Raw genomic sequence first — 16,805 nt, forward strand, 5'->3', positions numbered from 1 at the left:
ACCTTCAATCAGTTGAATAAAACTTGTTATTTTGCCTGTGAAACTCTTCATGAGTTTCTAGTATTCCCTCAAGCTTTTCTATGTGATAATATTCTACTAAAATTTTCATTACTTGCAGTAATAATGTACTGATTCTTCTGTAAGATTATAAAAATATCTATTCTCAGAAGGGAACTTGGTATGATTTGGGTGGCATATGTGTATGGCACTACACAAATAAAGTACTTTACCAAAGCTCCATGAAAATTCCCTGCATTAAGGAAAGCATCGTAAGTAAGGATCATAAGCAGTTTGATTGGGAGTTTGCCTGAAAATAAACCAAGTGTGAATATTTCTCTGCTGACAATGAACTTCTTCCAAGAAGTTGCCAAGTACATAGTATGTTGTGCAAGAATGTGGGATTGGGAAGCTTTTTCTTGCTAGAGATAAAAGCACAATAATGTCAAATACAATGTATTCTAGATTTTCAAAACTTTAATCAAAATACAACCCAATATAAAACACAAGAGTAAAGTTAGTATTGAAAAAAAAGATTTAATTTGGTCTCTAACATCCTCAAGGGATTTGTTTTCTACACCATTCAGTCTAAAAACTAGGATGAATATGGCTCATAATCTACATGTATAAAAATAGATATCCTGTCAAACATATGGTTTCAAAAGAGATTAAACAGTATTAATAATGGTACCTGTTTTTTTAACCACTAGTGGACTCAAGATGCCCACCATGACCTTTTTATTTTAAAATGAAACTAATGATTAAGGAGTTGATAGTTTCCTGTTGAGCTTCTAAATATCAAAGAATACGTGGATCAACATAGATAGTTTCCATCTAATCTGAACCAATATTATAACAGTCAAAATTACTTGGATAATCAGTGTCTCTGCCTCTCTTCCCCTCCATAATTTTTTCCAAGTTGTACAGGCATAAGTGTTTTTGTAAGGCCTGAATTATCCAAATTAATTATCTACACTGTCAATATTTATCAGATAATTGCCAACCTTTAATTTGTTTTGATCTGTGGAGACCCAGCTAAAGGTCCTGATTCAAAATGAATAGAGGGTTTGGGAAGCAAATAATGCAGGTCTCAAAGTAGACTTCTTTACCAAAACTATTGAGACTATCAACACAGTCTAAATCATCAGAAAATTACCAGTCTTTCACTAAAGGCTATGCTCCGATGTAGGGCATCTCACCTCCAACTTGAGGGGCAAGGGATTCATCTCTTTAAGAAAAGCACAGTAAACTCTCCTTAACTATCACATCCCTAGTTCTTCAACTAAAGGATACATCAAACATCACAAAAGACTCAACCCAAAGACTTAATAGATTAAAAATTCACAAGGTTTGTAGATAGCCACATGAGTTTGGGAAATGAGAACCTATAGTCCTTATGGAAAATGTTTGCTGGATGGTTTGGATGGAATTTTAGGGGTTTGTGGACATAAATAAGAATCACGGAATCTTTCAATCATTAAGAACCATTAATTCCTTTAATTGCCAAATATGTCTCTTGGGGTTCCCTTTAAGAAAGGAAAGAGTCAGTATAATGGAAAACACACTGAATTTAGAGTCAAAAGATCTGCACAAATCACTTCACTTTTCTAGGCCTGTTTCCTCATCTATAAAATGAAGGAGTTGGACCCAATGACCTCTGAATTCCCTTTCAGATATAAATCTCTAAGACTTACGTTCTAGGTATGCTTGTCTAATGAACTAATAACTAAATGTCATTTGGCCTTACTAATTTTTTGCTGTGTTCACCTCTGGCCACTAGACACTGAACAAACAACACTAATTCACTTCAGACCACAGTGAGATTAACATTTTAATAATTACCAAGCCTGAGATGGTATTTAAAATATTAAAAGAAATGAAATGGATTTTCCTTACATTATCACTCATTCCAATCATCTTATGTCAGTCAATGATTCATAAAAAACATTCTTACTTTGGGGGGGGGAACCTGTTGCTGGGCAGGCATTGGAACAGAAAACCCTTACCATCCCTACTGAAAAAGAAAAAGGTAGCAGATTAAAAATACAGGTACCTTAATTTTAAAATGGCATCAAATCAAGAGAAATTTGGTGAAAACTAAGATTCAAGCAAGTAATAGTGGACCAAACCCAATTGTACAACTGTATTTCTTTTATATTCAATTCCTTCATAGAAATGGGAATAAGGAAACTGATCAGAACATGTTGCTTTAGTATGTACAGCACTTGACACAAGGGATTAGGCTAATTTATGACATTTAATAGTATTAGTAATGAATTTTAAAACTAAAAGATCAATGTAAAACGTTCACATACTCTATATATATACATTGGGTCATAAGTCATCTAAGATTAAACTTGTTTCCATCCTTAATTCTGTTAATGGGCATAATAAGATACAGTACAAGGTTCATTTTTTTTAAAAAAGAAATAAAGAAAAAAGCACTTTTCTTGAAAATTGCTTCTTACAAAATCTTTTCAAAAGATACTTCTGAGAAAAGTAGTGAAAGAAACAAAAAAATAGAAAGACTTGTAGGCCAGGAAATCTCCAGAGAATGACATCTTACACACTCAGGAGCTAGGATCAGTTTCCTTTCACTTATGATAAAGATAGGTTATGCAAAAGGGGATTTATTTCATTTTAGAGTAAAGGCATAAGGCAACCAGGTCTCATTCTGTATTCTGTTGCACTAGCCTCAAGTTACCATTTTATTGCTCCACAAACTTTTAAGCATTTATTTTCCTTCTTTTAAAAATACTCCATTTTACAACTCTCTGCAACTGGACAGCATTTGGTGCTTAGATTTCTCTGCAAATGAATCACCTGGGTTGATTCCACCTTTCTTCTAACAAATTCCAGGAGAGAACAACGCAGAAATACTGTTTTCAGGTTTACTCAGCAGTCAGACAAGCATTTGGCTTTTGGAAAATAATAATAATTTGTCTTAAATCTATGTGTAACCAAAATTAAACATATTCTACTCAAGTAAAAGAGGATTTTTTTAAAATTGTCGGTTAGAATTCCTCTCCAGAATGAGGAAATAAAGTTTAAAGACTAAAACCCTACTGGGTAGTTCTTTGGTTAGGTAATATAAGTACTAGTAAACTCTAAGTTAGAAATCAGAATGGTGAACTTAATAAGCTGTTTTTTCAGTAACTGTTGTTTTACTGTGTGTTATTAACATCTTTATGAATTGCTGAGTGTGTGCTTTCCTGAACTGTTTGGCATCAAAATCATGCATGTACTTAAATGGATGGTGAAAATATTCAGATTTCAAACCAAGTGCCTCTTCTCCCTAATTCTAAAGTACTTGCTAGTCAGAGCTAAGCAAGGACCAAATCTCCTTCGCTGGAAGAAAAGGAAACCCATCTACCCACACCTGGTGCTTTTTTCATATCAATGGCTCTTCCACTGAAAATACTGTCTATCTTACCGTTTTTAAACTCATTGTCAATTCATGCAATGCTGCAGACTTGGGCTTACTTATTGTCTTGTGTGGCAGCAATATTTCTCCCTGTTGCCAATAATGGCTGCCATGTCAACTAAAGTAGAGCAAAGTGCTCTTGGTGATGGGCCAGGGAAGTCAGCCCCAGGAAGCAGAGCAGTCAACTAGCTCCCTTTCTGCAAGTCTAAGTAGCTTGCAAAGTCTATTCTACGTGAAAATGGAAAGAACTGAAAAATGTAGCCAGTTGTTCTTTTCTTACTTTAACCTTTAACATTTTTAAAGACTTTATGCATTTAGAATAATTCAATTGTATCCAAAGTGTCCCAAATTCCAGAATTGCCTCTCTTGCTCCCAGTCTATAATAGCCTTTGCATCCAGTTAAAATCTATCATTAAAAGTCAAAAAAAGGCTATACTATCAACTTTTTAAATTATCAACTTTCCTCAGACTTTAAAGTTACCAATTTTGAACCCTTTCGACCACCTATGGGTCACAAGCACTTGAGAAGATTTCAAGGAATGTTACTTTCTCCAACACCCTGGATACTTTCCCATCCGAGTTTGAACAGTTCCAGGCGTTTGTTGTCAAGTCCAAAGTATTTGGTGCGGTAGGTTTTGTTGTTGTTTGTTATTTTCTTTTTTGTGACAACCTCGTCTCTCTTGATCCAGGTTTAAGAGAGGCTGGAAAGAAGATGGGGGAGGGAATGGGAGTCGGAGTGGGACTGAGCAGAGCAGTCTGACAGCCAAGCAGAAGGAGAGAAATGCACCTCTCAACCCTTCTCGATAGAAGCCATGATCCGAGGTTAAAAGATCAGCAAGAGGAAAGGGATCGAACTTCAAATTCCAAGGCTGGGACTAAGTTGAAGGATAAGATGGGCTATCTATAATAGTCCTAACAGAAGGTGTCTCTGAGGAGTAAAGGAGGGTTGTGGAGGTGCAGATAAAACCTAGTGGGATAAAATAATATCCCTCGTAGATGCATGGTGGGGGGGGGGAAGCTAAGGGGGGGGGGGAATGTCCAAATGGTTCACTCCCGGCAGAAGACGTACTCGGTGTAGCTGGTCCAGATCTTGTCCTCGCTCTGGTCCGTGCTGCTGGCAAAGGCGCAGGTGCCCGTGGAGCTGCAGGCCACCATGTGGAAGCCGGACTCGGAAAGCTTGTCGAAAGCCTGCTCCAGAAAGTTGAACTTGAGGTAGTAGCGAGAGGTGTAGCGCTCCGGAGGCCGGTCGGGGTCTCGGCTCTCGTTCAGGGTCTCCCCGAACACCTCCTTGGCCAGCGATGTCTTGCCACACACTGTGATCCTCGCCACCCGCCGGAACTTTGCGTCCGCCTGCGCGTCCCGCCCGATGGTGTAGGAGCCCCGGTAGCCGATGGTGATGTAGCCCGAACGCCGGCTGCCGTCCAGGGACTGGGACGGGGTGAGCAGCGGGCCCCCGGCGCCCCCAGACGGGCTGCGGCTAGCTATGTCCAGTGTGGGTGAGGGCGCCCCTGCCGAGGCGCCCTCTTGCTGCTCCGGGTCCACGTAGCCCAGGGGCAGCAGCTCGTCGCCTCCGCCCCCCACGGAGCCCTCTTTGTATACCCCACGGCGAGAATGGGGCGGCGGTGGGCCCGGCCCGGGCTGCTGGGGAGCCCCGAGGCGGCGCACGAGCTCGGGAAGCTGGAAGTACTCAGCCTCCCGCTGCAACCGGCTGCGCTCGGGGAAGTAATCGGGCAGCACGAGCTGCAAGTCCCGCAAGTAATCCAAGATGTAGCGGAAAAGAAAGCCGTCCCGGTCCAGAAAGAAGCGACCTTTGCTGTCGCGGGCCAACTCCTGCGGCTGCTGCTGCGAGAACATACGCCAGAGCAGCGAGTCCGGCACGGACACCACGGTGCAGCGCCGGGTCACATAGACCTGGCCCCCCACGTTCAGTTCCACGATCTCGGGAAACAGAGGCGGCTCGGCTGAAGACGACGAGGAGCCGCTGCCGCCCCCACCGCCGCCGCCCCCATTGGGTAATCCACGTGTGCTGTCCGCCAGAGCCATCTAAAAGACGCGGGTGAGATGGGGATGGAGGAGGAGGAAGAGAAAGAAGAAGAGACAGAAGACAAGAGAAGACGAGGAGGCACCCGGGAGAGCCTCCGGCAGTCACCTTCCAGAGACAGCTGGACTTGCTGCTGATGCCCCAGCTCGCCAAAGAGATGGCCCCGAAGGTAAAGGAGAGCGCGCGGCTAGTGCGCCCAGGCGTGGGCTGCGCGCTGCGACTCCAGCGCACCACCTCTCCCTGTGGCTGCGGGAGAGTCCCGGGCAGCGGCCGCCTGCTCAGTGTTTATGTAGAGCTGCCCGCTGCCGCCGCGACTCCCAGGAGGCGTGGGTGGATGCGGAGCTGCGGAGCCAGCTGAAGGCAGCTGAGACTCGGGCTCCCTCCTCACTCCCAGGGCAGGGGAGGGGGAACTACAAGAGGAGGAGGCTGTCGCGGAGGAGGAGGGGGGAATATATTTGCATGTTAAACGCTGACGTTGTGCCTTTCTCCAACCCCACCGGGCTCGCCGGTTCCAGAGCTGCTGCGGTGACCCTTCGGTTTGCCCTTCTCCACCCAACTCTCCCCCCCAGTTCCGCACTCAAAACCCTAGTACAGCCGCGCTCTCACTCAACTTTCTTTCTCTTCTGTAGTGAAGGGAGAGATGGAAAGAGGTGGGGGACGGAAACTGGATGACCACAAGAGCCAAGGGGCGTGGTGCTGTGATTGCATGGAGATCTCTGCATCTCTTAAGAACGCATGAAAACCCGAAGGGAAAGATAAACTGGCTGGGCTTAGCCCCGGAAAAGTTGAGGTATCACCTCTGATCAGGCATCGTCCTTAAGTGGCAGGAAGTTCTCAAGGGAGAATCCAGATTGACTAAAATACTCTCCACCCAGAGGTAGGGCGGTTTCATGGGCTTTATTAATGTGTGCACTCGAGAATTTTTCATAAGCAAACTAATCTGGGGTTTCCTCGACATGTTTTATTTTCAGCTTAAGGAGATTCCTTAAGACTTCAAAATAGAGAAAACACGTTTTGGATGACAAACTGGAATTTAGGTTAAGTTGTACAACACCGCGATAGATTATTTAGGGAGACTGAGACATCTGCTTGAAACATCATTAAGATCCATCTGATTATTTCAGTGAAATCTTGCCTGTTTTGACCAGGAGATCTGTCAATTTCCTTTCGAGCCCAAAAAGAGGCTTTTTATTTCTAAGAAATTAAATACCAAGCAGTTAGTAAAACTGAGTTCATTTAGAGATTCTATTGTTTAACCCTAGTTTCTCTTTTAAGAGCTTGTCTTGCCAGCTTATTTAATGTCCTCAGAATTATTATTTTTTTTTAAGAGCAGGCAGTAGCTTGTGAGGGGTTAGTGTAGTGGAAAGCTCACTGACACGAGGAGCCCAGAGAACTGAGGTCTTTCTACCTGGGTCCTGCCTAATCCCTGCTCCATTACTCATTAGCTTGGTCGATTAACTTCCCTTAGCCTCCTCTGCTGCATTGGGAATAAGAAAGGACCCAAATCTCCAGCAGCTGGTTTCAAAGCTCTGCTGCTCTTCTGACCCCCAGTGGTGACAGCAGGCAGCTCTGCATGTAGGCCGTGCCAGGGCCTCTCCCACAACAGTTCCATGGGAATATTTCCTTTTACAGGTGATTTTTGTATGGGATGAGATCAATAACACCTTATGTCTAGGGTCCTTGATAAGAAAGAAAATCACTGTTTTGGGCTCTCTACCTAGAAGGAATGTGTAAGGAAAGGATCTGGTAGAATGGGTTATATGTGTCAAAGCAGCAAAATGACCTAGAGAGAAGAATAATTAAACCAAGTATTAGTGGAATAAACATTGGTTTTGGAGTCAAAGGGCAATTATGCTTAAGGATTTAGAGATGGAAGATGCTTTAGTGATCACCTACTCCAACCAACCACCTCATTTTATAGATGAGTAAACTGAGGCCCCAGAAGATTTGATGACTTGCCCAAGATTACACAGGTAGTTAAGAGGCAAATTCTGGACACAAATCCTGCTCCTCTATGAATCAGCTGTATTTTTTCTCTTTGTCACACTGTTTGTGAACCAAGTTGCAGTCCTGGCTCAAATGCTTCTTAGCCATGTGACCACAGGCTCCTTCTCTTTGGTCCTCATTTTCCTTATCTAGGGTCCCAGCCAGCTCTATCACTCTCTGATGCAGTAAACTGGATCAATATAAATGGATAGTCAAGATATTGCAGGTACAAAAAAAATCCTCAATGATAGCTATTTTCCCTTTATAACTATATCATGTCACTGCCTAAAGTGAGCTTACCAACTAATTTTCCCAATAAATGTCATCCTTAGTTTCAAATGTTGCCATCTGTGAGAATACTCATATCAGCCCTAGAAAAGATCTCTGCATTTTGGGTAGGATATTCTATGGAGAATCTTTGGTAGGATAGACAGGGACACAATAATTGAGTGGGATGAGAAGGCATGGATATATTACAGTCTGAAATGGTAAAGGAAATCTTCTATGATGAAATCAACCAAATATCTTTTCCCATGCTTTTTATTTGGCTTTTGATGACTAATAGATGACACAAAATTCTAGATGAACCAGTACCAAATTCAGGGGTTGGAAAAGATGGAATTTTATTGTTTAGTGGCTATGTTTGTGGCCAGAGGCTAAAAAAGAAGCAGAATCTTAGCCTCTATAAACCCAATAAAATTGTTCTTTACTGTTCACACTAACCTATTTGGGAGTCTCTTCTAGATGTAAACTCTGTAGATATAGATATACACATATGTTGCATTTATCTCCAAAATCTCATCATGCTCCCAGAGAAGGATAATTAGAATCCTTAATTTGGTAAGTACTCTATTCCTATAGAATAGACAGTATATTGGGAACAACCCATTTCCTGTATGCATACATACATACATAGGCATGCATGTATGTATGTGGATACATGCATGCACATATATGGCAATTTGTCAGAAGAAAAGCCCATTTTCAAGAGGATAGGAAACATTCAGAAGGGTAGGAAATATCCAATAATAAATTAAGTTGAACTTGTAGCTATATGATGTGGCTTTGGGAGACTGACTTGCTTGTGAACCCTTCTGTATTTTATTTCATATCTTTTAGTTTGTGTTATAAAATTCGGAAGTCAAAATGTTCCAAGAACATTGGTGAAGTGAACCAAGTATACATTTGGCACAGTGGATTTTAGTTCTTTACCATCCCAAGTATGTTAACTGTTTTCATCTCAGAGAGGAGAACCAGGGGAGGAATAGCTAGGTGGTGATGTACATTCAGAACATTATATTGTTTCCCCTATTAGAATATTATCATATAAGGAAGGAATCACAAGAAAGGGATGAAGAAATTTGAAAGAAGCACAAAATTAAGTGGAGGACAGAGAATGGGAAACTGGGGAAATATGACTGCAAAAGTATAGTGAAAGAAACAGAGACAGTAAAAAAAAAAAATAGGAGTGGAAAGAGGCAGGATCAGAAAATCTCCTGTGCATATATTTAGGATATTTATCATCCTCCCTACATCTGTGAATCTCTTTTGCATGCTGACACTTTTGAAAGCCATTGACTTCAAAGGCTGCCCTGGATATGGAAGAAGATAAGAATTGGACACACAGGGATTAAATAAAATGAAGATTAAATAAATCTGAAAGAAGACAGACGTGGAAAGACTCTTAGGAAAAGATATGCCAACATCTAAAAGAAAAGGAGAAAGCTTTCTGTACAGAGTGCTGCCGTTATTGTGACTAGGAAATAAAGCCTTAATGTGTGTTGACATGTTTATTCTTCTATGTGTCTATAATATTGAAATTAATCAAAGGAACAAAAGTTCCCTGTAAATGTTTAGGGAATATGTTTGGAATGTTCTATTTTTTGTAATCTTTATAAACAGAGTACAGAGGTTCCATTAGTCAGGTAGTTGTCACAAATTCCAAAGTGGTTCCAAGGAATGACCAAGAGTACAGAAGTTTTTGATGAATCTCTGGCCCTAGTTCTTTGCTTCAGTCACTGTTGAGACCATTGTAGTGAGCTCCCTAACCACATAATTCCCTAGGACAAAATGTTGGTGCTGTCAACCAAGTGACTGGTTTTACCCAATTTCCTGCTCAGTTATATTCCCACAATAAGTATGTATGTCTCTCAAGTTCTCTCTGAAGAGCTTCGGAATTGATTGTGAGACATGGAGGAATTGGCATAGGACTGCTTAGCACAGAGTACCTCTTTCAAAGAAGGCACTGTGCTCTCTGAGCAAAGCAGAATTTCAGTATCTAAAAAGAAATGTGAGATACACAAATTTAGAGGCATCTCTACTCCAAATGTTCATATGGACTGTTTGTGCTCAACCTATGGTAGAGATTTCAGAGTCTATATTGTTCTGATCAGCCACAGTTGGACACACTGTATGTTGACCCCAACATAGTTATGTCATTTTCATCCACTTTGAGAACGAAGGACAACAACCAACAATGTGTGTATTTTAGGAGGCTATTTTTAAAAAATCAATGCGCCATCTGTGAAGCAGCCACATTCTTAGTTTATTTCTTCATTTTTATCCTAATCTACTAGCTTTAGACAAGGACAAAGTGATCCCTTTTGAAAATGCTGAGATCCAGGTTCCAGTATTCAAAAAGACCAACAATACACAATTTGTCTTCTGGGATTCATTAACTAGATGAACTCACTCCACTTGTGCCATTATTTATCATCCAAAGCACATAAACAATTAGGTCACCTATATCTGAGAGTCTTGATGGAGCCAGATTGGGATGGCAAAATGCATGTCTGTGAAAATTTGAAGGTGTGGGCTGAAAACTATCTAATGAGAATCTTGTAGCGTTTTTGAATATTAATAAGTGCCACTTACATGGGGTTATATGTTCAAGAAGCACTGTACATGTACCATCTTATTTGATCATTATACAAACCCCTTGAGGTAAATATTATTTTCATTATTTTATAAATGAGGAAGCATTACAAATAATACACTACAAAAAAATGTGGTTCCCATCTAACAGATGGAGAACAGCAGAAAGATGAATGCACTTGCCCAGTGTTTCATAGGTATTGACTGGTGGAGCTGCGATTTAAGCCCAAGACTTCTGACTTTAGGTGGTGCGATGGATATTGTGCTGGGCTTGGAGTCAGGAAGATTCATTTTTATGAGTTCAAATTCAGCCTCAGATACTTCCTAGCTGTGTGACCCTGGACAAGTCACTTATCCCTCAGTTTCCTCATCTATAAAATGAGCTAGAGAGGGACATGGAAAACCACTCCAGTATCTCTGCCAAAAAAACTCTAAATGGGGCCACAAAGAATTGGATACAACTGAAAAACTATAACATCAGCTTCTGACTCTAGATCTAGGGTTCTTCCCTGCATGCTACAGCCCCTTCCCAAGAAAGCGACAGATTTGATTTTTAAGCCAAAATATCAAAACTTAGAGACACAGATGAGATTTTTCTTTCAAAATCATAATCCAGAAGATAAACTGATAACCTGAAATCTCATCACCATGCAGATTGAGTTAGTTTTTGGTAATCAGTACCTTTTCAACTCCCTCAGTTGCCTCTTCCCTTTGATTAGAGGGCTGGAGGGAGGAGCAATAAACTCCTCCCGAAACTTTCCTTTTATAGAGGACTTAGAACTTCCTAGGTAATTTTCCATTTTCTCTGCTTGATTTTGACTCCATAGAACATCTTACCCACCACCACCATCACCCATCCCATGCAGGGTACCCTTGTGGCACCCCCCACTTTATAGCTTCCATTTGTGTGTTTTCTTCCCTCATTACATTGTAAGCTCCCAGAGGGCACAAGCTGCCTCTCTTTTTTCTTATTTGTATCCTCAGTACTTAGCCCAGTGCCTGGCACAAAGTAGGCATTTGATAAATGTTTATTGAATTGAAGTGAATTATTTCAGTGATGCTTCCACTCAGAACATTTCTGGAACTCCTCTTTGGAAATTGCCTTTATTGTTTTTTGTTTTGTTTTGAGGGGCAATGAATGTTAAGTGACTTGCCCAAGGTCACAAAGCTAGCAAGTGTCAAGTGTCTGAGGTCGAATTTGAACCCACGTCCTCCTGAATCCAGGGCCGATGCTTCATCCACTGCGCCACCTAGCTGGCCACAAGGAAATTGCCTTTAGATTCAAGTTACAAACCACATTAGGAAACAAATCTTGTTACTTCAAAGTCACAAGTAATAATTACTTGTGTGAAACTAAAAGAAAAATCCAGTAATGTAGCTTCTCCTATCCTAAGGATATGAGTCCAGAGCAGATCTAAAAATAATAAGTAATGGTTTAGGGCAGACCTCTGGTTCTAGTCTTGGATAATTCTAGAAAGGACTTGAAATCCCATATTGCAACTAAAAGCTCCCTGATTTTCTTGGGATCATCTCAACTAAGACTAACCTTGAGACTGATTCCAAAGACCCCTCACTCTCCTGAATCCAAACCCACAAAAGTGCAATTAGTTCAGAATGAAGCCAGCCTCTATGAGAAGGTAGCTTCTGGTTGGAGTAGTTTTTTTTGGACATTTTATTCAGGGATAGACAATGGGTTTTTAAGGCCTCCCACGATAGAGTTCTCTAATGGGCTGAATGATCCTGAATTTAGGTTAGTCAGAAGGAAGAAAGGCTGAATCAACTGATGAGATTTTAACATGTGGTTCCAGTATGTCTGGATATTTCACTATGAGGTTTAGGACATTGAGCCAAGCCGCTGGCTAGACTGCCCTCCTTGGCTTCCCATATAATTACAAGATTGTTTGGTATATTGGGAGGAGGTGGGGAGAAGAGAACAGAAAATCTGCTCATTTTGTTTCCTAACTAGTTACAGAGAAATGAGCTGTTTTGAAGCAATGGATCAAAATATGCTGAAACTTAAAAGTATTAACTATTCAATGAGCTTCCTTGCTTTCCTGCATTTCCATTACTCAAGAAGCCTCCTTTGAAGGGTTGCTTCCAGTAGGTACATTCTCAAGGATTCCTCTCTTTCAGTAAATGAATGGTGACTGAATCCATAAAGCAAAGTTAGGGAGTATAAATGGAAATGGAAAGATATACAGTGTCCTAAAATATGGGACACCCAGTATTTTAAGCTTTAATAGCTTAAAACTGCACTAAGACTTTTGGTATACTCCATATCAGCTCCCATTTATAATTCATGATATATGTTGCACATAAAATTTGCAAACCATCTTCCTTACAATGATTTTGTGAGCTAAGTAGTACAAGTACTATTACCCCTGTTCTATAAACAAAGAAATTAAGACTTCAAAAGGTTAAATGATGTACCTATGATCACTTAACCACATCTCCTGACTCCAAGTCCTGAAATCTAATCATTATGCCATATTGTCTGTGGAAGGTCTGATCCTCGGCCCCATTGAAACTTTAACAAATGTATGATTTTGCCTGAGGAGAGTTGGAAAGTTTAACCAAAATATGGAAACTTCAGTTATTTTTCAATGTAGAATTTGTAACTAAAGGAGTGCATTGTTAAAGCTAATCAGTTGTATTTCCTTTATTAAATGTCTAGCCCTGGTTTTTTGCCACCACAAAAAAAAAATGCTTCTATAAATATTTGTGTAGATATGGACCCTTTCCTCTTTTTTGATCTTTTTAGGGTATAGAATCAGCAGTGGTGTTGCTGAGTCTCCGGGTATGCTCTCTTTAGTAACTTTTCCTGTATAATTCCAAAGTGCTTTCCTGAATTGTTGTACACATCCACAGGTCCACCAACAGTGTATCAATGTGCCTGTTTTTCCACAGCCCCTCCAACATTAATAATTTTCTTTTTTATGATCTTTGCTGCTCTGGTGGGTGTGATGTAGACTCTCCAAATCATTTTAATTTGCAATTTAATTTGTAGTTGTTTGGAGCATTTTTTCATATAGCCATACATAGCTTGGGTTTTTTTCCTTGAAAACTAACATTCTTGTTATTGTTTGTACTCTCTGCTTGAATAGGACCAAAATGACATCACATCATAAAAGTCATGTACAGTGTATCCAGGTGACTGTTCATACAATACAAACTCAGAAGACTCTGTCACACATCAGGTACATCCTTAGACAATTTGTCAACTGTGGAATAGATCTTATTCTTATAAATTTGAAACAGTTCCTTATAGATCTTGCAAATTAGAGCTTTATTAGAGAAACTTGCTTCAAAGATTTTTCCCAGTTATTTCCTTTTTAATGTTTGCTTTGTTAGATTTGTTTATGCAAAACCTTGATCATTTTATGTCTATTACGTTCAACCTCTATGAATAATGGAGAATGGAATGGATAGAATTTTATAAGGCTATGTAAAGATGTCTTGGGTATTGTTATTTCAACAATTCAAGCTCTTTTTAGTCCCAGCAGCAACAGAAGATGACAAAGTAAGCACCCGAGTAAGATGAACACTTTGTGCTGGTTTTTAGATATCCCATCTTCAGAAAGAAGCATAATTTGGAGTTCTAAGTCTAAGAGATGCAAACACTACTGGTACTGGTCAAATAGGTTACCTAGAGATTCTCTGTTGGTAGGTCAGGAACAAATTCTGTGAAGGAGCACCACCTAAATTCAGAAGAGCAACTATTATGGCATTTGGTTTATCTTGAGGATTTGAGTGCTCATTAAAATAAATTGGCAGATAAAAAGTAACTGTGATCAGTTTCATCTGATCCACTTATCATATGAATCAAATATTGATATTTTAATAATCTACTCTATCCACAAAACAGTTTATTTAGTCATTTGGTCTCATCTTAAACAATTTTGCTTTTTGGTCATTGGGCAATGCCCCTTTGTCAATTAAGGAATGAAAGACAGCCTGATTTTGAAGTTAGAGTGCTAGACCAGGAAAATTTGGATCAAATCATCAAATCCCACTCTTACTAGTTATGTCACTTAATATCTCTGCACTTCCACTAAGTCATCTGCAAAATGGCATTTACATCTATGGTACCTTCATCACAAAATAGTTGTGAGACTCAGATGACAATGTATGGAAAATACATTACAAACTTTGAATTGATATGTAAATGTCTGACTCTTAAAAGAAAACAACTAAACAAACATCAGATAAACACCTACTATGTACAAGATGTTGTCCTGGATAATGGAGGTACAAAGGCAAAAACCAAATGGTCTTTGACATCAAGGAGCTTACCTTCTACTGGCCAGGCCCCAGAAGCTGATCACCTTTCCTTATCCCATGCATAAGAATATTTCTGGCTGTTCTCTGCTAGGAACCATGGTCAGTGATCCTTACCTCAAATTGGAGGGTGTCATATAGGCAGGGACTGACCAGTGTGGAAGAAATCACTGTAGCGGCAGTTAGGTGGTACAGTGGATAAAGCACCAGCCCTGGATTCAGGAGGACCTGAGTTCAAATCCAGCCTCAGACACTTGACACATACTAGCTGTGTGACCCTGGGCAAGTCACTTAACCCTCATTGCCCTGCAAAAAAAAAAAAGGGAAAAAGAAAAAGAAATCACTGTAGCAAATCTGTTTCTTTGAAACTTGCATTCCATAGAGGTTTCACAAGGGAAAGAAAACTTATACTTGCCTCCAGGTAAACATAGACTTAGCTAGGCTGTGGCCGATCATACCAGAAAGGGAAAAACAAAAGGATGCAGAGGAAAGTGTATCACCTGTTCATACACGGGAGGTACAAAGCTCATGGCCAACAAGAGCTGTAAGAGGAATTAGAACTGATGCTTAAAACTAGGTCTTATTGTCCCTCTTCAAATCCATAAGGGAAATAATACCCTTTCTCAGCCTAACTACTGTAGCATAATTAGGTGTACATCAGGTGGGAAAAACTTATGTGTATGTATGCATATAGAGAGAGAGAGATAGAAAAATGTATGTTTTTATATGTGTGCATATTTAAATATATACATATTTTCTATGTTCAAGTTTTAGATTTGGAAGAGACATCAGAGGTCATCTAGTTCAGCTTCCAATGAGAGAATTTCATCTGGCACATAACAGATGTTTAATAAATATTTGTCAATAGACTGACCTTAGAGTAAAGGAATTAGAAAACTCACTTTGACAGGTTTGTTAGCAATTTGCACCCTATGTACTCACACCTATTCCATAAACCTTTCTCATCCCTAGCTTTTGGCTAGCATTTTTAGTTCATTAGAAACAAATAGGCAGAATAGTTATTCATAGTTATTCAGTCTTTTACCTGCTTGAGCAAATTCATGCTTTTCAAAGAAAGAAGAAAAATCTAGATTTGGGGAACCATAGATTACTAAATTTCACATTAATCCCATGCAGAACTCTAGAACGAGCTATAAATTGGTGGTTTGTGAGCATTTAAAGTAGACAGTAGTAATGACGAGGAAATAGCAATGAGTCAACTAAGAGCAAGTCATGCCAAACTAATCTCATTTTATTTTTTGATAAGGTTGGATTAGGAGACTGTCATAGACATAGTGAATCCAGATGTGAATAAGACATTTGAAAAAAAGTATTTCCTGATATTCTTGTATAATGCAATAGTTCAATGGATCTGTGATCTCATTAATGCAGGCAATCCACCCCGCCCCCCCCCAAAGATGTAAGTTACATCTCATCCATGCTTATATGTGCTTTGAGGCTCTCAACCATTTCCTCCCACAAATTGATCAAAAGAATTCACTCAGTGCACTCAGAGTCTTCCTTACATTTTTCTAACATTTCTTGGATATCAGTAGGATATAAAAACTATCCATATGTTATCCTTCATTTTCACTATGGGATTGGCCCATCTTTTTTTTTTGCTGGCTTACATATTTCAGATAGCACTTCATCTGTGTGATAATTCATTGATAACTGATCCTCAATGTCAGCTGGAGACTTGTGAACAAGATGGAGAAAAGTGGGAGGGATGGAAGTATAGTTAGGTTTTGAAGCTAGTTGTATGACTTTATCCAGAGTATTGATTAATGGAATGATGTCAAACTGAAAGAAGTTCTATAGTGAAATGTCTTGTCCTAGTCAATATTTTTATCAGTTACTTAGAAGAAAGCATAACAGATGGGATTACCAAGTTTACAGATGGCAAAACCTAGAAGGGAGAGTTAACGTGATGAATGAACTAATTAACATTCAAAAAGATTTCAACAAGTTGGAACAATAGGCAAAAAGCAACAAGAAGAGAGTTAACAAAGATTTTTAAATCCTGTATTTAGGTTCAAAGAATGCATTGCATATATATAAGACAGGCAAGTTGGCGGTACCACTTTTTGTGGTGTAGTAGTTTCAGTCATGTCTGACTCTTTGTGACCCCATTTGCGATTTTCTTGGCAATAATACTGCAGTGGTTCACCATTTCCAGCTCATTTTACAGATGAGGAAACTGAA

The 16,805-nt window shown here is 39.9% G+C and overlaps 2 protein-coding genes across 2 annotated transcripts in view; one reads left to right on the top strand and one right to left on the bottom strand.

Annotated features, from left to right (window-relative positions):
* Window positions 1–459: 459 nt before the first annotated feature.
* Window positions 460–6,083, bottom strand: KCTD12 (potassium channel tetramerization domain containing 12). The gene has a single exon (XM_043991759.1). The coding sequence runs from the start codon at window positions 5,462–5,464 to the stop codon at window positions 4,469–4,471; it is 996 nt and encodes a 331-aa protein (XP_043847694.1). The 5' UTR covers window positions 5,465–6,083; the 3' UTR covers window positions 460–4,468.
* Window positions 5,509–16,805, top strand: part of ACOD1 (aconitate decarboxylase 1) — an 82,060-nt gene continuing 70,763 nt past the window's right edge. The window contains exon 1 of the mRNA XM_043991757.1: window positions 5,509–5,631. Within this exon, the coding sequence (XP_043847692.1) occupies window positions 5,599–5,631 (33 nt within the window). The 5' untranslated portion in view covers window positions 5,509–5,598. The remainder of the gene's footprint in view (window positions 5,632–16,805) is intronic.

This window comes from Dromiciops gliroides, chromosome 3 (genome assembly GCF_019393635.1).
Source record: "Dromiciops gliroides isolate mDroGli1 chromosome 3, mDroGli1.pri, whole genome shotgun sequence".
Classification (NCBI taxonomy): Eukaryota; Metazoa; Chordata; class Mammalia; order Microbiotheria; family Microbiotheriidae; genus Dromiciops; species Dromiciops gliroides.